At 49.4% G+C, this 23,114-nt stretch overlaps 1 protein-coding gene across 1 annotated transcript; it reads right to left on the bottom strand.

Annotated features, from left to right (window-relative positions):
* Positions 1-69: 69 nt before the first annotated feature.
* LOC138247117 (WAP four-disulfide core domain protein 3-like) lies at positions 70-21,774 on the bottom strand. Its single transcript, XM_069201860.1, has 4 exons — positions 21,628-21,774; positions 15,288-15,626; positions 3,132-3,259; positions 70-675 (listed from the first exon to the last, which is right to left on the bottom strand). The coding sequence occupies exons 1-4, from the start codon at positions 21,722-21,724 to the stop codon at positions 664-666; spliced, it is 576 nt and encodes a 191-aa protein (XP_069057961.1). The 5' UTR covers positions 21,725-21,774; the 3' UTR covers positions 70-663.
* Between the last annotated feature and the right edge of the window lie 1,340 nt (positions 21,775-23,114).

The following is a 23,114-nucleotide window of genomic DNA, read 5'->3' on the forward strand; positions in this document are numbered from 1 at the left end:
TAGGCTTGTAAGTAAAGTGAGGCAAGGATATGGTCGCTATCAAAAGGAAGGTGCAGACAGGGTTTTGCTGGAAATATTTGTTCTTTATTAAGATGAGTTGCTAGAAGGTTACAAGAAGTTTACAGAAGACTTTACTGTCAGAGACACAATCAGGCAGTCCTGGGTGCTACAGCCTGGAGGAGCTCCTGGCTGATGAACAGATTTCAGGAGAGCTGGAGGTTGAAGCCTATATCATCTTGAATCCTCAGCTCCAGCTCGTACTTTCTGGTTGGTGCTGGTCACTTCACCGCCTCCTTCCAGTGTTCTGCTGTTTGGAGCGGTAATACCACATTTCATTTTAAAGGCACATTGTGGGGTCTGTGATGGCCCTTTGTGGCGTTGCTCTTTGTCTAGGCTTTCTGGTGTCCTGGTGGTGTGATGTCCTGGTGGCATCGCCCCATCCCAGATATGCTGTGGGCCGGCACGCAACAGTCCCAAATGCCTGTCGGAATTGTGAAATCGAGATGCAATGATTGTGAGTCTGACGAGAGATGGTCATTCCATGGACCGCAGATGTTCTCCGCATTGACAGGGTATTGGTTGCTTTGAGGTTTGTTTTAACTCAAGTGTGGTTGGCATTGTTAGATCTCCTCTGCTTTCCTGAGGCTTTCAGAGGACAGGACTTTACCCTTTTTTCTGCAGAGAAAAAGACAAACAGAGGCCACATGAAGACTGCATGAGTTGCATTAGTCAGCTGTAGGCTGAACCGATTTCTAGGCGCCCCTTCCTCTAGATCTCAGTGGCCTGGAGCACCCTTTAAGTCTCTAATATGTGATTAGATGAGATAACTCCACAAGTCAAAGGAGCTCGAATCTGTGTCACCTTGTAATACCCAATGTGTTTCTATCTGCACTACTCCAACAGTACTCAGCAGTCCCAAGAGCAAGGGTCAGAGCAGTTGTAAAGTCAGTGGTGTCCCTTCTCCCCAGGAGTGACCTGACCATTTAGAAGATAAAACCTTCTGGCAGGACCCCAAGGCAGATATCTGAGGTGGGTCTACTCTCGCCTGAGGTAACTCAAAGCTGATTAACCCTACTTTGGCAAGTGGTTTTTGGTGAAACATCATTTAACTGAAAAGTAATGTTTTGTACATAACAGTTCAGAAAAAAATGAAACCACAAAAGATTTCCAGGCTTGGAAGAATTTAAATAACTAAATATAACTTCTCATCAGTCTGTCTTCTATGTCTACCATGATCTGGTTCATAAACAGAGATGAAAGAGGAGAGAAAGGACACACATTTAAGGGTAGGCACGGAAAGTGGAGTTGGGAGAGCTTTCTCAAAAAGATGTCATTAAGCGCATAGGGCCGATGTGTCATATTCTCTCCAAATCGCAATTAGGAAATCGCTATTCCTAATGTGTGAAACTCTTGAGTTTTATTAGCGATTCCTAGTGGGCCGCGAATAGACCTACCTCATACATGTTAATGAGATAGTTAGCAATTTATGGCCCACGAGGAATTGCACCCACCACATGGATGGTGGCCTGCTGAGTTCAGTAGACACCCATGTCTGTGACTGCATTTTAATAAAGCAATCTTTTTTTTAAATGTAGGAAACCGGATGCTTTTAAAAAGGAAAAAATAAAACTTTGCAGTTTCATTTTTAGGTAGAGCGAGCAAGAGCTTGAGACCTATTGTAATACATTCTGTGGGATTTAACGATGCCCATCTCATGCCCATCACTTTCATTTGTTCGTGGGCTTGCTATATACTTTACGTTTGCCCCGCCTTGGGGCGGTTTTGTTACTGCATTGGACACCGACTGTTAGCTGGATAATTGCATGATTGCCAATATGTTTTACTGTGAGCGAATTACTTTGTGCTCTCTCCCCTTCGTCCATGTCGCTTTCATGTTTTACCCAGTGCAAACTTGATCGACAGTATTGGCGTGCTTTTCATGACTGCCAGTTACTTATCACTGTTTACTTTGTTTTTCATTCCTGCTCATGGCGGCCATGACGCTTTCACGTTTTACGCAGCGCAATGGGCGGTATTGGAGCACTTTGCATGACTACCGGCTACTTCTCATTGCTTATTTTGTTTTTCATTTGCTCTCATGGTGGCCGTAGCGCTTTCACGTTTTACACAGCCCAATGGGCAGCACTGAAGCGTATGCATGAGTAACAGTTACCTCACACTGTTTCTTAGTTACCTCACGTTACAGTTACGGAGAAGACAGTGCATCCCGTTTGCGCACAGCTTACAAAATGGCAGTGCAAAGCTTGTCTAACTGTAGCTAAGCACTTTCATTTTCTTCACCATTGTATAGTGCTGTGATAACCTACACTTCACAATTCTTGTTTCACGGTTTCTCATTAAAAGTTCCCTTTTGTCTCGCATGGTCTTCATGCGCTGCTTGCTCAGTGGAATTATCTGGTAGGAAAGGACAAAATTATGAGGCAGGGTTGACCAATTTATGTGGCAAAAAAGTCCAATTATGCATTTACAATGCTGATCGTTCTAACTCTGGTAAATGTGAGACCTTTTGCATTGAAAATGCTTGTTTAGGAGCAAGCAGTGGTCTGTGGGACCACTGCCTGCTCTTAAAAAAATTTGTTTTCCATTCTCACAGGGGAAGGGGCCCCTTGGGGACCTCTTCTTATTTGCAAATGTGTTACCACCTCCTCAAGGATTTGGTAAATATAAATGTTTTGCAACTAGAATTCGGTTGCAACACAATTCATAGATCCCAATCAGATTTGGTATTTAAAAGTGACGCCCTAAACACCCCCTTGCAAATACCGAGTCGCTAACTCAAATTGTGATTGGGTAACGTGCTACTGAATCGCAATTTGTGTTTTGTACATATGTAAAAGCATTTTTTCAGTCGGAAACGGACCAATCGGCCGTTTTAAAGTGCAAAAATGCTTTCTTCATTTGGCCTATAGTGACACAAGTCTCTTATTTCTCTCATTTCCTAACTTCATGTCATCTAAAGTAGACTTATCCCTTCCCTTCAGTTTTCAATTTTCCACACACAGCCAGGGCACCGAACTCTTTTCTTCTGCTTCCTGTAGTGATAATACCCACGTCACTTCCTCCCCAGCCTCCGGCAGTGACAGGAAGTTTACAATCAGTTGCCTCCTTACCAGTTTGCGCAGGAGAAGGTCTTTGAACACGTGAGTCAGCGGTGGGTGGCGGCACACATAGGTGCAGACGCCCCTGCAGCACAGCTTGGAGTCCAAGGCGCAGTCCACATCATTTATACAGAAGCTCCCTGGGGACAAGAGGCAAAGGAGACCATCAGTCTATGGCACACCCAAGAAAGTACCACTGCTCACCCAAGCGGAGTAGCCACACCTACCACAAGCGGCAAGGCATTGCAAGTGAAGGGATCTAAAGTAAAGCCAATAGTGACCCCCCCCCCCCCCCAAAGCACGGCTTACAAACATACAATGTATGCATCATGTGTGCTGAGGGGCCAACTGCACAGAGAACAGACCTGCGCCTGGGATGCTTCATGTCATGGATATTACCAAAGAGCATTCAGGGGGTGCCCTTCCTGAGTTTTCATGTACTCTGATTGAGAAAAGGACAGTAAACCCCAAAACATGAAACTAGAATAATCATGCAATACCTTGAGTAGATGACTGGGTACAAAACAGGACATGAAAAACTAGTGAGATTTCAGAAGATGGATCACCAGAGAACAGGGCCTCACTGCTGAGGGGCACGGCTAGTGACATCAGTGCTAAGAAGATGGAGAGAACAGGGCCTCTCTGCTCAGGGGCACGGCTAGTGACATCAGTGTCAAGATGATAGAAGATGGAGAGAACAGGGCTACACTGCTCAGGGGCGCGGCTAGTGACATCAGTGTCAAGATGATAGAAGATGGAGAGAACAGTGCCTCAATGCCCAGGGGCACGGCTAGTGACATCAGTGTCAAGATGATAGAAGATGGAGAGAACAGGGCCTCAATGCCCAGGGGCACGGCTAGTGACATCAGTGCTAAGATGATAGAGGATGGAGAGAACAGGGCCTCACTGCTCAGGGGCACGGCTAGTGACATCAGTGCTAAGAAGATAGAAGATGGAGAGAACAGGGCCTCTCTGCCCAGGGGCACGGCTAGTGACATCAGTGCTAAGATGATAGAGGATGGAGAGAACAGGGCCTCTCTGCTCAGGGGCGCGGCTAGTGACATCAGTGCTAAGATAGAAGATGGAGAGAACAGGGCCTCACTGCTCATGGGGCACGGCTAGTGACATCAGTGCTAAGATGATAGAGGATGGAGAGAACAGGGCCTCAGTGCTGAGGGGCACGGCTAGTGACATCAGTGCTAAGATAGAAGATGGAGAGAACAGGGCCTCTCTGCTCAGGGGCGCGGCTAGTGACATCAGTGCTAAGATGATAGAGGATGGAGAGAACAGGGCCTCACTGCTCATGGGACACGGCTAGTGACATCAGTGCTAAGATGATAGAGGATGGAGAGAACAGGGCCTCACTGCTCATGGGGCACGGCTAGTGACATCAGTGCTAAGATGATAGAGGATGGAGAGAACAGGGCCTCACTGCTGAGGGGCGCGGCTAGTGACATCAGTGCTAAGATAGAAGATGGAGAGAACAGGGCCTCTCTGCTCAGGGGCGCGGCTAGTGACATCAGTGCTAAGATGATAGAAGATGGAGAGAACAGGGCCTCACTGCTCAGGGGCGCGGCTAGTGACATCAGTGTCAAGATGATAGAAGATGGAGAGAACAGGGCCTCACTGCTCATGGGGCACGGCTAATGACATCAGTGCTAAGATGATAGAGGATGGAGAGAACAGGGCCTCACTGCTCAGGGGCGCGGCTAGTGACATCAGTGCTAGGATGATAGAAGATGGAGAGAACAGGGCCTCACTGCTCATGGGGCACGGCTAATGACATCAGTGCTAAGATGATAGAGGATGGAGAGAACAGGGCCTCACTGCTGAGGGGCACGGCTAGTGACATCAGTGCTAAGATAGAAGATGGAGAGAACAGGGCCTCACTGCTGAGGGGCGCGGCTAGTGACATCAGTGCTAAGATAGAAGATGGAGAGAACAGGGCCTCTCTGCTCAGGGGCGCGGCTAGTGACATCAGTGCTAAGATGATAGAAGATGGAGAGAACAGGGCCTCTCTGCTCAGGGGCGCGGCTAGTGACATCAGTGTCAAGATGATAGAAGATGGAGAGAACAGGGCCTCACTGCTGAGGGGCGCGGCTAGTGACATCAGTGCTAAGATGATAGAAGATGGAGAGAACAGGGCCTCACTGCTGAGGGGCACGGCTAGTGACATCAGTGCTAAGATGATAGAAGATGGAGAGAACAGGGCCTCTCTGCTCAGGGGCGCGGCTAGTGACATCAGTGCTAAGATGATAGAAGATGGAGAGAACAGGGCCTCACTGCTCAGGGGCGCGGCTAGTGACATCAGTGCTAAGATGATGGAAGATGGAGAGAACAGGGCCTCACTGCTGAGGGGCACGGCTAGTGACATCAGTGTCAAGATGATAGAGGATGGAGAGAACAGGGCCTCACTGCCCAGGGGCACGGCTAGTGACATCAGTGCTAAGATGATAGAAGATGGAGAGAACAGGGCCTCACTGCCCAGGGGCGCGGCTAGTGACATCAGTGCTAAGATGATAGAGGATGGAGAGAACAGGGCCTCACTGCGCAGGGGCGCGGCTAGTGACATCAGTGCTAAGATGATAGAAGATGGAGAGAACAGGGCCTCTCTGCTCAGGGACGCGGCTAGTGACATCAGTGTCAAGATGATAGAAGATGGAGAGAACAGGGCCTCACTGCTGAGGGGCGCGGCTAGTGACATCAGTGCTAAGATGATAGAAGATGGAGAGAACAGGGCCTCACTGCTGAGGGGCACGGCTAGTGACATCAGTGCTAAGATGATAGAAGATGGAGAGAACAGGGCCTCTCTGCTCAGGGGCACGGCTAGTGACATCAGTGCTAAGATGATAGAAGATGGAGAGAACAGGGCCTCACTGCTCAGGGGCGCGGCTAGTGACATCAGTGCTAAGATGATGGAAGATGGAGAGAACAGGGCCTCACTGCTCAGGGGCGCGGCTAGTGACATCAGTGTCAAGATGATAGAGGATGGAGAGAACAGGGCCTCACTGCCCAGGGGCACGGCTAGTGACATCAGTGCTAAGATGATAGAAGATGGAGAGAACAGGGCCTCACTGCCCAGGGGCACGGCTAGTGACATCAGTGCTAAGAAGATGGAGAGAACAGGGCCTCACTGCTGAGGGGCACGGCTAGTGACATCAGTGCTAAGATGATAGAAGATGGAGAGAACAGGGCCTCTCTGCTGAGGGGCACGGCTAGTGACATCAGTGCTAAGATGATAGAGGATGGAGAGAACAGGGCCTCACTGCTCAGGGGCGCGGCTAGTGACATCAGTGCTAAGATGATAGAGGATGGAGAGAACAGGGCCTCACTGCTGAGGGGCGCGGCTAGTGACATCAGTGCTAAGATGATAGAAGATGGAGAGAACAGGGCCTCTCTGCTCAGGGGCACGGCTAGTGACATCAGTGTCAAGATGATAGAAGATGGAGAGAACAGGGCCTCACTACTGAGGGGCACGGCTAGTGACATCAGTGCTAAGATGATCGAAGATGGAGAGAACAGGGCCTCACTGCTGAGGGGCACGGCGAGTGACATCAGTGCTAAGATGATCGAAGATGGAGAGAACAGGGCCTCACTGCTCAGGGGCGCGGCTAGAGACATCAGTGCTAAGATGATCGAAGATGGAGAGAACAGGGCCTCACTGCTGAGGGGCGCGGCTAGTGACATCAGTGCTAAGATGATGGAAGATGGAGAGAACAGGGCCTCACTGCTGAGGGGCGCGGCTAGTGACATCAGTGCTAAGATGATAGAAGATGCAGAGAACAGGGCCTCACTGCTCAGGGGCACGGCTAGTGACATCAGTGTCAAGATGATGGAAGATGGAGAGAACAGGTCCTCACTGCTGAGGGGCACGGCTAGTGACATCAGTGCTAAGATGATAGAAGATGGAGAGAACAGGGCCTCACTGCTCAGGGGCGCGGCTAGAGACATCAGTGCTAAGATGATCGAAGATGGAGAGAACAGGGCCACACTGCTCAGGGGCACGGCTAGTGACATCAGTGTCAAGATGATGGAAGATGGAGAGAACAGGGCCTCACTGCTGAGGGGCACGGCTAGTGACATCAGTGCTAAGATGATAGAAGATGGAGAGAACAGGGCCTCAGTGCTGAGGGGCGCGGCTAGAGACATCAGTGCTAAGATGATAGAAGATGGAGAGAACAGGGCCTCAGTGCTGAGGGGCGCGGCTAGTGACATCAGTGCCAAGATGATCGAAGATTGTGAATCAGTGTTAAAATGAAAAAACAGATCACCAGAGAACAGGACCACACCACACCACACACGGGGCACAGCTAGTAAATCAGTGTGAAGATGATAGAAGGGGGATCACCAGAGTAAAGGACCACACCGACCACAGGGCACGGCTAGTGAGAATCAGTGTTAAGATGTTCGAAGATTGTGAAATCAGTGTTAAGATGATCGAAGATTGTGAAATCAGTGTTAAGATGACAGAACAGATCACCAGAGAACAGGCCCACACCGCTCGTGGGGCGCGGACAGTGACATCAGTGCTGGGGGGGTTTCAAGCCTTCCCGGAGGGCAGCACGTTCAGACTGAGTCTCAGTTGAAGCTGTGACCGGTTCAAGTGTCTGCAGCAGGAACAACTGTCAAACTCTCTCATGTTTTTCCCTTTCATGAATTTTCAGGGGCAGGCAAGCTTTGAAGTGAAGGTCTTTGATCTCCATGAGATGAAGCTTGTCCTTAGGATAGCAGGACCCACAAGAGGGATGATGGGTAATGAAATGTCCAGGAGGTGATCATTGAGTAAAACTGGTGCCTACGTTTCAGGCGCAGAAAACCTATAGTTCGTAGATATTGGTAGTTATAAAGTTCAGTGTGAGTTATATTAATACGGGGTGACGGAGATAATCCAGGACCATTTGAATAACATTTCACATTTAAAACAAGAGGGGACTCAGACATTTGAATAACATTTCATATTTACATAAAGTGAAGGCTCACACATTTAAATAACATTTTTATATTTACAAGGAAGGTGACCCGCAGATTTCAATAACACTTCATACTTAACACAAGAGCGGACTCACATTTGAAAAACAGTCCATATTTACATCAAGTGGGGGTGGACACATTGAGTACCAGTTCGTATTTAACATGTTCAGAGAGTGAGGTCACCAGGCTCATGGGGGGTCCTCCCAGGCCCTTGTATCAGTGCGCGCTGTGGTGCCCCCTCCCTTGACAGGTGACAGCCCCCGCTGGTTGGAGGTCCTGCAGGCGGAGCCCCCCTGGCTGGACACCTGCTGTTCCTCGCCTCTGAGTGGGCAGCGGTCAGTGTATGGCAGTCACTCAGTCTGATGGGACAGTGGTGAATGTATGGCACTCAGTCACTCTGATGGGGCAGTGGTCAATGTATGGCGATCACTCGCTCTGATGGGACAGTGGTGAATGTATGGCAGTCACTCGCTCTGATGGGACGGTGGTCAATGTATGGCAGTCACTCACTCTGATGGGGCGGTGGTCAATGTATGGCAGTCACTCACTCTGATGGGGCGGTGGTCAATGTATGGCAGTCACTCACTCTGATGGGACGGTGGTGAATGTATGGCAGTCACTCGCTCTGATGGGGCAGTGGTGAATGTATGGCAGTCACTCGCTCTGATGGGGCAGTGGTGAATGAATGGCGGTCACTCACTCCGATGGGGCAGTGGTGAATGTATGGCGGTCACTCACTCCGATGGGGTGGTGGTCAATGTATGGCGGTCACTCACTCCGATGGGACAGTGGTGAATGAATGGCAGTCACTCGCTCTGGTGGGGCAGTGGTCAATGTATGCCGGTCACTCACTCTGATGGGGCAGTGGTCAATGTATGGCAGTCACTCGCTCTGGTGGGGCAGTGGTCAATGTATGCCGGTCACTCACTCTGATGGGACAGTGCTGAATGTATGCCGGTCACTCACTCTGATGGGTAGTGGTCAATGTATGGCAGTCACTCACTCTGATGGGACGGTGGTGAATGTATGGCAGTCACTCACTCCGATGGGACAGTGGTGAATGTATGCCGGTCACTCACTCTGATGGGGCAGTGGTCAATGTATGCTGGTCACTCACTCTGATGGGACAGTGGTGAATGTATGGCGGTCACTCGCTCTGATGGGGCAGTGGACAATGTATGGCAGTCATTCACTCTGATGGGGCAGTAGTCAATGAATGGCCGTCACTCACTCTGATGGGACAGTGGTGAATGTATGGCGGCCACTCGCTCTGATGGGGCAGTGTCCAATATATGGCGGTCACTTGCTCTGATGGGGCAGTGGTCAATGTATGGGGTGGTGGTCAATGTATGGCAGTCATTCACTCTGATGGGGCAGTAGTCAATGAATGGCCGTCACTCACTCCGATGGGACAGTGGTGAATGTATGGCAGTCACTCGCTCTGATGGGGCGGTGGTCAATGTATGGCAGTCACTCGCTCTGATGGGGCGGTGGTCAATGTATGGCAGTCACTCACTCTGATGGGGCGGTGGTCAATATATGGCAGTCACTCACTCTGATGGAGCGGTGGTCAATGTATGGCAGTCACTCGCTCTGATGGGGCGGTGGTCAGTGTATGGCAGTCACTCGCTCTGATGGGGCGGTGGTCAATGTATGGCAGTCACTCACTCTGATGGGACGGTGGTGAATGTATGGCGGTCACTCACTCCGATGGGGCAGTGGTGAATGTATGGCAGTCACTCACTCCGATGGGACAGTGGTGAATGTATGGCGGTCACTTGCTCTGATGGGGCAGTGGTGAATGTATGGCGGTCACTCGCTCTGATGGGGCAGTGGTGAATGTATGGCGGTCACTCACTCTGATGGGACAGTGGTCAATGTATGGCGATCACTCACTCTGATGGGGCGGTGGTCAATGTATGGCAGTCACTCACTCTGATGGGGCGGTGGTCAATGTATGGCAGTCACTCACTCTGTTGGGACGGTGGTGAATGTATGGCGGTCACTCACTCTGATGAGGCGGTGGTGAATGTATGGCGGTCACTCACTCTGATGGGACAGTGGTCAATGTATGGCGGTCACTCACTCTGATGGGGCAGTGGTGAATGTATGGCAGTCACTCACTCTGATGGGACAGTGGTCAATGTATGGCGGTCACTCACTCTGATGGGGCGGTGGTCAATGTATGGCAGTCACTCACTCTGTTGGGACGGTGGTGAATGTATGGCGGTCACTCACTCTGATGGGACAGTGGTCAATGTATGGCGGTCACTCACTCTGATGGGGCAGTGGTCAATGTATGGCGGTCACTCACTCTGATGGGACAGTGGTCAATGTATGGCGGTCACTCACTCTGATGGGGCAGTGGTCAATGTATGGCGGTCACTCACTCTGATGGGCAGTGGTCAATGTATGACGGTCACTCACTCTGATGGGGCGGTGGTGAATGTATGGCAGTCACTCACTCTGTTGGGACGGTGGTGAATGTATGGCGGTCACTCACTCTGATGAGGCGGTGGTGAATGTATGGCGGTCACTCGCTCTGATGGGGCGGTGGTCAGTGTATGGCAGTCACTCGCTCTGATGGGGCAGTGGTCAATGTATGGCAGTCACTCGCTCTGATGGGACGGTGGTCAATATATGGCAGTCACTCACTCTGTTGGGACGGTGGTCAATGTATGGCAGTCACTCACTCTGATGGGACGGTGGTGAATGTATGGCGGTCACTCACTCCGATGGGGCAGTGGTGAATGTATGGCAGTCACTCACTCTGATGGGACAGTGCTGAATGTATGGCAGTCACTCACTCTGATGGGCAGTGGTCAATGTATGGCGGTCACTCACTCTGATGGGCAGTGGTCAATGTATAGCAGTCACTCACTCTGATGGGGCAGTGGTGAATGTATGGCAGTCACTCACTCTGATTGGGCAGTGGTCAATGTATGGCAGTCACTCACTCTGGTGGGGCAGTGGTGAATGTATGGCAGTCACTCACTCTGATGGGACAGTGGTCAATGTATGGCGGTCACTCACTCTGATGGGGCGGTGGTCAATGTATGGCAGTCACTCACTCTGATGGGGCGGTGGTCAATGTATGGCAGTCACTCACTCTGATGGGGCGGTGGTCAATGTATGGTAGTCACTCACTCTGGTGGGGCAGTGGTGAATGTATGGCAGTCGCTCACTCTGATGGGACAGTGGTCAATGTATGGCGGTCACTCACTCTGATGGGGCAGTGGTGAATGTATGGCGGTCACTCACTCGGATGGGGCAGTGGTGAATGTGTAGCGGTCACTCGCTCTGGGCAGTGGTCAATGTATGGCAGTCACTCCCTCTGATGGGGCAGTGGTGAATCTATGGCAGTCACTCAGTCTGGGGCAGTGGTCAGTTTATGGCAGTCACTCACTCTGATGGGGCAGTGGTGAATGTATGGCGTTCACTCGCTCTGAGGGGGAGTGGTCAATGTATGGCAGTCACTCGCTCTGATGGGGCAGTGGTCAATGTATGGCAGTCACTCTCTCTGATAGGGCAGTGGTCAATGTATGGTGGTCACTCACTCTGATGGGGCAGTGGTCAATGTATGGCAGTCACTCTTTCTGATAGGGCAGTGGACAATGTATGGCCGTCACTCACTCTGATGGGGCAGTGGACAATGTATGGCAGTCACTCGCTCTGATGGGGCAGTGGTCAATGTATGGCAGTCACTCTCTCTGATAGGGCAGTGGTCAATGTATGGTGGTCACTCACTCTGATGGGGCAGTGGTCAATGTATGGCAGTCACTCTTTCTGATAGGGCAGTGGACAATGTATGGCCATCACTCACTCTGATGGGACAGTGGTGAATGTATGGCGGTCACTCGCTCTGATGGGGCAGTGGTCAATGTATGGCAGTCACTCGCTCTGATGGGGCAGTGGACAATGTATGGCAGTCACTCGCTCTGATGGGGCAGTGGTGAATGAATGGCGGTCACTCGCTCTGATGGGGCAGTGGTGAATGTATGGCGGTCACTCTCTCTGATGGGGCAGTGGTGAATGTATGGTGGTCACTCACTCTGATGGGGCAGTGGTCACTGTATGGCAGTCACTCTCTCTGATAGGGCAGTGGTCAATGTATGGTGGTCACTCACTCTGATGGGGCAGTGGTCAATGTATGGCAGTCACTCTCTCTGATGGGCAGTGGACAATGTATGGCCGTCACTCACTCTGATGGGACAGTGGTGAATGTATGGCGGTCACTCGCTCTGATGGGGCAGTGGTCAATGTATGACGGTCACTCGCTCTGCCTTTCTCGAACAGTTCCTAAGTGACTTTTGAAGAACTGCTCTATTCTGAATGAAGTACCTAATGTCGAATAGGAGCCCATGTGTGACCCGGAGGCCAGATCTCCTCAACATCTGGAGGTGAAAAATGGATATTTGAGATAAGACTGACCTTAAGTGTGATGCTTCCACATTGTGGTCAGATTTAATGTGAAATTCACAAAAGTATTTGCCTTGTGATGTTAGTAGGGACTGAGTTGCAAGCTGTGTTCCCATAATACTGAAGGCTGTAAGAGTTTACAAGAAGGTGGAGCAGGCCAGCGCTGCAGGTCACATTCCTGCGCTGCACTGGCCACTTGGAAAGGGCAGGACTGCGCCATGTTTAAGGAATACAGCACATTCCTCTACTTTCCCCCTGCGCTGGCGCCCTTTTGGTTGCCTAGCGTCAACGCAGGCACCCTAGCACCAGGGTGCCTGCATTGTATGTAGGATTGTTTTTGTGCAGAAAGTGACACCTTCCTGCACAAAAACAATCCAGGGATGCTTTTTCCTCTTTCTATGTGTGCTGCAGAACGCAAGAAACAAGGAAGAGAAATTAAAATATTTCTCCTGGTTACACCTCCCCTGAGGAGGTGTAAGTTTTTGAAGCAGTCCCAGGTTTGCATGTCCTTGTAAATCTGGGGATGCGTCAAAACCCATGGGTGTTGTGTTGGAAGTATAATTTAAGTAATGCATATAATTTAAGTAATGCGTATAAATTGCATGAACATTATTTTTGTTACACATGGAAATTTCATGAAGTTTCACCCTGCCTTATGTAAAATACTGCATTCCCCCTATTGGTAGCTTCAGTGTGTTCTTCAGTCCAATGAATGGCGAGAGATTGCCATGGTCTAGCGATCCCTGCACTTTTGGTGAGGTGGATGGCCCCTCGTGCCGTCCTGTTATGGGTGGTTGGTGTAGTGTCATGAGAGTGTGTGTGCCAGGGCGATCGCTGTTCTAGGCAGACTCAATAGAGGAATTACGTAACTTGCTGCAAGGTGGTGATTAATGGTTTGACCGAATCAGAGTGCTGTGTGGGACGGTGTGCTGAGGAGTAAAGACATCTGTTAGAGAGCTCCATGTGTGGTGTGGTCATTTACATGCTCCCAGGATAAGGCGACGCTACAGTTGGGTGGTCCGGCTCAGACAGGGCAGAGGTGGCACTTGTGGTTGAACAATAATAGCGACCAAGGAGGTGGACTTGGTTGTCTAGAGGGAGATTGGGAGCGTCTCCTTGTGGACGTGCTAGCCTCTGATTGGCTGTATAAACAAGAATGTTTTCAGGCCTCTTGTGTCCCTTCTGTGACCTCAAGTTAAGACACAAAATGATCCAAAGTGTGGTCGATACCATTTTACTGACATGATTTCCAGGTAGGGGTGTGTGTGTAAAATAAAGCTTCTTGATTCCTGGTAGATGCTGTCAGTCTGTCCCTGTGGAATGCTGGGTAGGGAAGTTATTGCAGGTAGAGCTGCTGCCATCTTGTGGTAGTTTGATGGAAGCAACGGTGGCAGCAGTAACTATGTCAGTGGACATCCCGCTGAGGTGGATTTTATTCAGTCCTCTGGAAAATGGCTGATTCTATATTGCTGCTAATGATTGTAATTCTGAATATCGACACCAACAATATCGTGGTACAAGGATATAGAGGACAGAATATCGAGGGACAAAATATCAAGAAGCAAGTGCATATTGGGAAGTTTAGGATTTATATTCTTCATCCACATCTGCAAACCTAGAAGATATATGCACTGCAAATGTACATACATGTGGAGTTTGGTAGAGAACATCTAGAGTTGCTTACCTGTCGTTGTTTTATTTTCAATATTCTGTCCTAGATATTGTGTCCCATCAGTATTGTGGTTTTGATGTTCATACCCTGCCAATCTAAATCAGGGCCTAGCTGTCCTCGACCATGTTTCTTAGTTCTTACATCTCTACCAGCTTGTTTATTGTTCATGTGGCAACTACAAAGGAATTGTTCCAACCGATGGTGAAGGGGCTTGTCTACAACCTGTTGGCTGTCTGAGGACCAAACTCTCCATTTAGAGGTCACTGCCTGCTTGACAAGGATCTTTCTCTGACCAAAGCAGGGGTTTATTTCTGAAAAAGAACAAATCAACCTCCCCAGTGTGCACAGCACTCGCCGTCCTTTTGGTGCATTGTTTTCATGTCTGGGACTCAATGCATCACATGTCAGCCAAAGCAGGAAATATTATTGGTGGAAAGCCTTTCCTAGGTAGGGCCATTGTGGCTCACCAGTTATGTGATGGATGGACCACCGGGTCAAGGGTTTCTGACAGCAGAGCTAGTTGGTCTTGCATTGCATGAATCCTGGGGGTCTCCCACCATTAAATGAGGTAGCTGGTCCCCCTTTTTTCGTGGGGAAGAAGTTGAGCACAGCAGGACTCCCACACTGCTAAACCCCAAATGACCCCTCCCAAAGATATTCCAGAACATAATAAGAATATCCAGGGGTGATGGGGCAGCTACATGAGACAGTTATGACTGTGAGCTGAATGTGACATTCACCCATTGTCATAGCAACCCATATCTGGAGGTATTGGCTTGTGCGTATTTGTTTGCTTGTACACTTTCTCAAACTATGCAAGAGTTGAATTTGCTGGTTAATGAAGGTATGATTACGTTTTGCTTCAGCCTATCACCAAAGTACAGAACCCTTCTGCACAACCCAGTCACGTGGGAGCATGCTTAATTTGGGCCGTTGGTTGGTGGTGGGGGCCATCAGACATTTACTGCTAGCAAGAGAGGGAAACACACACACAGAAGAAAGATGGAGGAAGAGAAAGATGGAAAAACCACCACAAAGGGAAAAGCAGAGACCCATGTGACCCAAGAGCGACAGCGACGTCACAAGATGGGTAGAACAGAGCTCACCGGGTGCGGGGTCCAGGCACTGCTTGCCGCAGCTGGTCGGGCAGCACTTCTGGTGTTTGGGACACGTTGAGTCAACGCTGCAGCTCTGGGCTGGGACCGTGGCACAGTCCGGTGCAGCAGTGGGGAGGGCCCCAGGGCTGGTGCAGTTTGCAGCTGTTCCATTGGTGCAGTCAGGGGATGACGTGGGTAGAGTCTCCTCACTGGTGCAGTTTGGATCAATCCCGTTCACACAAGGAGGAGTTGATGGGGACTGGGTACTCTGGGCATCGACTGTGGCACTCTCCGCGGGGCACTGCCCGGGCCTATCATTGCTTTTTTCATCCACTTCGTTCCACCAATCTACACGTAAAGACATAGAGAGTCAATTATTTACTGCCAAGGAAACCCAAAAGGGGAGAGCAAACTGCACTGACCTGAGGACTAGCCAGGGTTACTTCTGGGAGAGAGGAGGTGGCATCTCTGTGTAAAGTTGGGATTGAGCTGAGCACAGGTTACAATGTATCACGGGTCAGAGTAAGACAAAGCATAAAAAAGCTACTTTAGAAGTGGAAATGATCAACACTCCCTAGGTCCAGGACCCTCCATACAGGGCCTCCTAGGCTCTCATGGACCACCCGCTGTGTTCTGGCGAACACACTAAGGGCCACATTTAGAGCTTGTTGAGAGGAATAGCTGCTTCAAATTGGCGGTCCTCTCTCCCATCAAACCTGCATTTCTTCCGCTCAGTTTTTACTAAGTGGGAGACAGTGGTGTCAGTGACCACCTAAGAGGCATATTTACAAGCCCCTTGCGTCTTCATGCGCCGCCCTAGTGTAATTTTGTTTGACACTAGGAGGCACTGAGGAGGCCTCTACTGTGCGCCATATTTACAAAGTGGCACAAAGCATGTATTGCGTCAGTTTGGAACCCCTCGCGCCCACTATACCTGCACCAGGTATAATGTATGCAAGGGGGGCATTCCGAGGCTCTACAAGATTTCACTGCGCCATTTTTTCCATCACGACTTCTCAGGGAAGGCTTTAAAGAAACGCTCTCATAATAATCTATGACCCTCCCTGTGCTTTGCTGGACTAGTGCCATAATTTATGCTATTGTGCTAACGTGCGCCATGAAGCTCTGTAAAGTAAATACAGCGCTACCATGGTGACGTTAGGGGGGCACGGACGACACAAGAAAAGTGGCGCATCAGAGCTGATGCACCACTTTCTTGTACGTTTGCCCCTAAGTGTTTACTAGAAATTGCTTTTCTGACACTGGCCAAAGTTATTGCATCACAATATGCCAAGCAGAGCCAGTGCAGAGCCACTTTTCTTTCACCCCTTAGCACCCCACTAACGCCACCATGTCTGCACTGTATTTAACATATGGTGTACCATGACGGTAGTTAGAAAACTAGCGTCAAATTTTTTGATGCTAGTTGATGCTTTGCAGATTTAGCATAAAAAATGTTGAAACTAATCCTGCAAAGCACGCTAAGGCCCATTAAAAATAATGGTGAGCCCCATTTGAACACCTGCCCTGAGCAGGCATTAAAAGTGCAAGAAAAAATGATGCAAAGAAATCTTTTACATTTCCTTGTGCCATTTTTTCGGCCCCACTAATGGGGGAACGTCCCCTTTGCATTCATTATGCCTGGTGCAGGTATAATGTAGAGCAAAGGGTTACAAAGTTGCACAATGCATGCAGTGCACCACTTTGTAAATTTGGTGCAGTGATTTTGGCCTCGTTGGGCCACATTAGAGTAAAAAATAATTATGCCACTGTGGCACAAGGAGGCGCTAGGGGCTCTTAAATCTGCCCCTAAGTGTGTGCCACCACTGCCTACTCCACATCGAGCGTGCGTGCCACCACTGCCTAATCCACATTGAGTGTCTATGACATCACTGCCTATCCCACATTAAGGCCCATATTTATACTTTTTGACGCTAAACTGCGCTAACGCAGTTTAGCGTCAAAAAGTTTTGCGCCGGCTAACGCCATTCTGAAGCGCCATGCGGGCGCCGTATTTATTGAATGGCGTTAGCCGGCGCAAGCAGACCGGCGCTGCCTGGTGTGCGCGAGAAAAACCACGTACACCAGGCAGCGCCGGCGTAGGGGGAAAATGGCGCATGGGCGTCTTAAAATGGGGCAAGTCAGGTTACGTCGAAAAAATCGTCGTAACCCGACTTGCGCCATTTTTTAACGACGCCCATCCCCCATCAACATGACTCCTATCATTGTAAAGATAGGAGTCATGCCCCCTTGCCCAATGGCCATGCCCAGGGGACTTCTGTCCCCTGGGCATGGTCATTGGGCATAGTGGCATGTAGGGGGGCACAAATCAGGCCCCCCTATGCCCAAAAAAATTATTAAAAAAAAATAAAAAAATACTTACCTGAACTTACCTGAATGTCCCTGGGGTGGGTCCCTCCAGCCTTGGGTGTCCTCCTGGGGTGGGCAAGGGTGGCAGGGGGGGTCCCTGGGGGCAGGGGAGGGCACTCTGGGCTCATTTTGAGCCCACTTGTCCCTTAACGCCATGCCTGACCCAGGCGTTAAAAAGCGGCGCAAATGCGCCGTTTTTAGCCACGCCCACTCCCGGGCGTCTCTTTTGCCCGGGAGTATAAATACCACGTAAAGGCCTGGGAGTCATTTTTTAGACGGGAACGCCTCCCTTGCATATCATTAACGCAAGGAAGGGGTTCACGCTAAAAAATGACGCACATTCCGGGAACTTTGGCGCTATACGCCTCTAACGCCATAGTATAAATATGGCGTTAGTTGGCGTTAGTTTAGCGTCGAATTTGCGTCGAAAAAAACGACGCAAATTCGGCGCAAACGGAGTATAAATACGGCCCTAAGTGACTGTACCACTGCCTGTCCCACATTAAGTGTGCATACCACAGTGGCCCATTCCATATTGGGTGTGCGTGCCACCACTGCCTCTTCCACATTAAGTGACCATGCCACTGAGGCCCATACCACATTGAGTGTGAATACCACCACTTCTAATCATATATTAAGTGTCCACACCACAGTGGACCATTTCACATGTGTTGTGCGCACCACAGTGGGCCATTCCCTATTGAGTGTTCGTGCCACCACTGCCAATCCCACATTAAGTGACTGCTCCACTGAGGTCCATACTACATTGAGTTTGCGTGCCACAACTGCCTATCCCATATTAAGTGTGTGTGGCACAGAGGCCCATTCTGCAATGAGTATGCATGCCACCCCTGTCTATTCCACATTAAGTGTGCGTGCCACCAAGGCGAATTCCACACTAAGGGCCTGATTCTAACTTTGGAGGACGGTGTTAAACCGTCCCAAAAGTGGCGGATATACCACCTACCGTATTACGAGTCCATTATATCCTATGGAACTCGTAATACGGTAGGTGGTATATCCGCCACTTTTGGGACGGTTTAACACCGTCCTCCAAAGTTAGAATCAGGCCCTAAGTGTGCGTAGCATCGAGGCCCATACCCAGGCCCAGACCACTTTGAGTGTGTGTGCCATCGCTGCCTATCCCACATTGAGTGTGCGGGCTACCGAGGCCCAGTCCACAAGTGGAGTGTCTGCTACTCCAAAGAGTTCCAAAGGGAATTTGTCAACCGTCCACAGCCATGACAGACGGAGTGTCTCTCCCACCCACTGTGCTTCCACGTGGAAGGATCTTGTCTGTGCCTTCTCCAGGTCTGTACACTCTAAATTGATTTCTCCGATTTAAAAAAATTCTCTAATGTATCTTTAAGCCTCTTTTCTGGGGCTTTTAAGTTTAAGATTAAAAGATTACGCGTGAAATCCCCATAAATCTTGCCCTTGGTTTGGAAACATTATGCAAACTGGCCTACCTGAGAAGCCTCCTCACAGATGTCCTACCACGGATGAAGCATTTAAATGCAAGGCTATCTGATGTTCTGTGAAGATCAATGGCTGTAGTCTACAACCCAAAATCTCAAAATTAATTCACAGTAAGGTTGGGTAGTCCTAGCCCACAGAGCCAGTTGTGGAGCTTGGAAATCAATAAAAAATCTGAGGAATGGATGAATTCATGAAGGATCTATACACAACTCTAGGGGTACGTCACTGCCAGTAGCATTACCCACCCTGATCTCAAGCTCATTTCCTCACCTAAGGGTTTTTTAACCCATCATCTGCACTCGAGGTGTTGCGACTGGCACATCTTAAATACTTTCTTTGTGATTCCTGCACAAAGGATGCTGTGATCTACATTTAGTAGAGGCCCGCTATCATGCAGGCACAAAACCATGCAAATCAGCCTTGCGTGGCTTTGCATGGGGTTTTCCCAAAAGGTTAGGTAAGGCAGTGCCTTCCATTACTTTGTGTCGGGAAGCGATCCATGGGTGTAGCATTGGTGTTCCCATGCATCCAGCCATAGATTTACCCACAATCCCAGATTTAACGCTGTGAGTAAAACTTGGGATTGCGCCAAAAGGCCACAGCTTTCTGAACTGGGAGCAATGAGGATCGATATCTTTTTTCCTCCATGTTAGTTATTTTTTTCGTAGAATGCAGCATGCATAGAAAGAGGAAAATGCCTCTAAGGAATGTCGGCAGCCTTGCACCGTTTTGCGGGGGTGCCTTCTTTGGTGCTAGGCAGCACAGACAGAAATGTCTTAATGCAAATGGTGCATTTCTGCTGTCTCCCTTGAACGCAACACAGAGTAGCAACTTTGCCTGCTGCCCTGCATTGTGTGAAGTGTTAGCAAATCTGGCCCAAAATGACTAATTGCCCTGATGATGACATCCTGGTTTTTATAGGGTCGAAACACTGTCAATACGTGGGGTTAACTGGATGATTAAATATTGCTAAAAATCTCAGGATTATGTGGTGAGACATTTCATGTTTATTCTATACTGTATCTAATTACACCTTTTTGTGTACAATTTTTTTTACTTTGTGAATTATCACTCCATGATCACTTGAGCACTCTGCGTCTAGGCTGGCTTAGAGACTTCTGATTAATTAAACGTTTGAGATAATGTTTCATATCTCATGTGTACTCCAGATATTTACTAATACTACCCTTGTAAGCCATATGTATGGCTGGTCCCTTAGGGGCACAGAATGCCTCTGTGACATGTGCTCTTCTCAAACTCTGCCCTATAAAATACTTTAAAATCCTCTGCCGATCCACTGAGACACTTTACGAGTACCCAGCACTTCTCTTAGTCATGCGCCTCTGCATGCGTCATCTACTACCGCCATCTTGTCACTCGTAGAGACCATTGTCATGACTGCTGTTGTGTTCTCTGCAACCTCAGAGCCACTCTGGTTCCACTGGTCACCATTTCTGGGACTTCCCAGCAGAATGTCAGTCATCTTGGCCACTGCGATCACTGCTGGCAACACCTGCATCACGATTATCGTCGTGTTGCTATATGACTGTTGCCATGTCAGCTTTGAAACCCTACATTTCAGTCTCTGTCATGACTTCTTTCGGGTTAGACACTGTGAATGTTGCCATGACTGCTGTCAAACACTTTGTCATGGTCTCTGCAAGCTCCATGGTCATTATCATGTCACACATCGTGACTAGCCTCATGACGGTGACTCTCATGTCACTCATCGTGACCAGCCTCATGACGGTCACTCTCAGGTCACTCACCCTGCCCAGCCTCATGACGGTCACTCTCATGTCACTCATAGTGACCAGCCTCATGATGGTCACTCTCATGTCACTCACCATGAGCAGCCTCATGACGGTCACTCTCATGTCACTCACCATGAGCAGCCTCATGACAGTCACTCTCATGTCACTCACCCTGACCAGCCTCATGACAGTGGCCAAACTCTGCATCCTGAGCTCTGCCATTTTCACGATCACCATCCTGACACACACTGTACTTGTTGTTAATCTGCGGTCAAACTCCTTATCACAAATTCTGCCTCCTTCACAGTCACCATTGTGTCCCTCATTGTTGTGACCAATCTCATGACTTCTGTCAAACCTAGCATCACAATGTCCACCTCCTTCTGTCCCTCATTGTTGTAACCACTACATTCACTACTGTCAAAACCTACATCACAATGTCTTCCTCCTTCACAGTCACCATGATGTCATTCTTTGTCGTGACCACAGTTTTGACTGCTATCAAACCCTGCACCACAATGTCTACGTTCTTCACAGTCACCATCATGTCCCTCATTGTTGTGACCAGTCTTGTGACTGCTGTGAAGCTTTGCATCGTGATTTGTGTGTTGTGGTCCCTCACTATCACAAGGTTCATTGGCACCATTTCCATGACCTGCACCATGAGATCTGGGAAGACCTTGGATGGACCTCTGCTCTGAGACCACCTTCCCGTGTGATGTGCTGGAGTAACTTCGCACACTCACCTCCACTCGGTTCCTCACTATGTTCCTCCTCGTGCTCCCAGCCATGAGCCCGACTCACCAGCAGGACCACCAGGGGCAGGACTAGGATCTTCAGCATGGCGGTGGAACCTTTGGTCTTCAGGCCTGTAAACAAGAAGCTCAGATCCACCAGCCCAGTGTGTCTAGAGCCCAGCGGCTCCTCCTATTTATTGCCAGCTGCCCTCTACTGCTCCAGCCTCTTCTCCCCTTACGCACCTGCGGGGCACGGTAACTCCAAGCCCAGGCTCCATGGAAGGGGTGCTCCAGTTACAGAACATGGCCCACCTCTTGCGACACATCTTTGGGCTTCACAATAGGCCTTGGCGCTCGTTTGGACTCGGTGTCTTGTCTTATGGGTTATTTAGTGATGTAAACATTCCCCACCAGAACAACCTCAAAGGAAGGTGCTGTGAGTCAGAGATGGGCACACGCCTGTGAAGTAACCCGAGAACCTTTGTGAAGGTACCAGGACTTCAAGTTCAACAGAGCACACAATGATTCGAGGTGTTTCTTTCACAGGCTGTGACTTTTGTGTTTGAGGCACAGAGCAAGTTTATATGGATGTAAAATATTTGAGGAAGGGAGGGGTAGCTGGGGGCCTGAGCACAGCTTATAGAGGGACCTGGTGCACGTGTGCCAGGAGCTAAGACTGGAGTGTGATCCCCCAAGTGGGTATGTTACCTCATCATCGGCCGAACTGGGCACATGCTGCTATTCCAGTACCTCACTCAGTTCCCAAAAACCAGCTGACGGTGCCCACTAGGGGGGTAGCCATTTTTCATGCTCCTAAGATGAACCGAAAGTAACCCAGTGAGCTTGGCCAGCAGTGGCTGAGGATGGCTTTTAAAGCTCACCCGATGTTTGGTGCCAAACATTTTCCCTCACTTCTTAGAAGCCAAAAGTAAAAGAAAAAAGCCATTTTAAGGTGCATACTTCATTGGGGTTGGGTTTTGACAGCACAGCTGTCAAAAAGTCATGTTTCCTACAATATACTTAGAATGGGCTTTGGGTCCGCCCTTTCAGCCATTTACTGTCTTCAAACAGCCTCTTTCACCCACTGGCTAGAGAGATTGTCAATCATGTCTGGTCTCAGCCCAGTGGAGTAATCATCTCTCTCCTAATGCTTTCGGCGGCTAGCTGTAACCTTCCACCTCCACTACGCACTGCGTTGAAATTACTTTCCTACTATAGCCCTCTCTGTCTTCTTCTCTGGTTCCATCCCCTGCCTCACTCTACCATGTTATGTCGATTTGTATAGCACACAAATCACTCATGAGGGTATCAAGGTGCTAGGTAGGTTTGTAGTTGAAGGCTTGTGGTCCCTGTGGAGTTATTCAAAGAGCTAGATCTTCATCTTCTTGTGGAACTCAAAAGTGGGAGGGATCTCTGATGTGTTGTGGGAGATTGTTCCATGTTTTGGGATGAGGTAGAAGAAGGAGCGACCTCCTGCTGTGCTTCTGTGAATGTGG

Source organism: Pleurodeles waltl, chromosome 7 (assembly GCF_031143425.1).
Source record: "Pleurodeles waltl isolate 20211129_DDA chromosome 7, aPleWal1.hap1.20221129, whole genome shotgun sequence".
Classification (NCBI taxonomy): domain Eukaryota; kingdom Metazoa; phylum Chordata; class Amphibia; order Caudata; family Salamandridae; genus Pleurodeles; species Pleurodeles waltl.

What these genes read in the sequence shown, in the direction of transcription:
- LOC138247117 (XM_069201860.1), bottom strand. Translation starts at nt 21,724, where the DNA reads ATGCTGAAGATCCTAGTCCTGCCCCTGGTGGTCCTGCTGGTGAGTCGG. An exon ending in TAGTGAGGAACCGAGTGGAG is followed by an intron (nt 15,627 to 21,627) that starts GTGAGTGTGCGA and finishes CTTTACGTGTAG; the next exon opens with ATTGGTGGAACGAAGTGGAT. An exon ending in GTGCCTGGACCCCGCACCCG is followed by an intron (nt 3,260 to 15,287) that starts GTGAGCTCTGTT and finishes TCTTGTCCCCAG; the next exon opens with GGAGCTTCTGTATAAATGAT.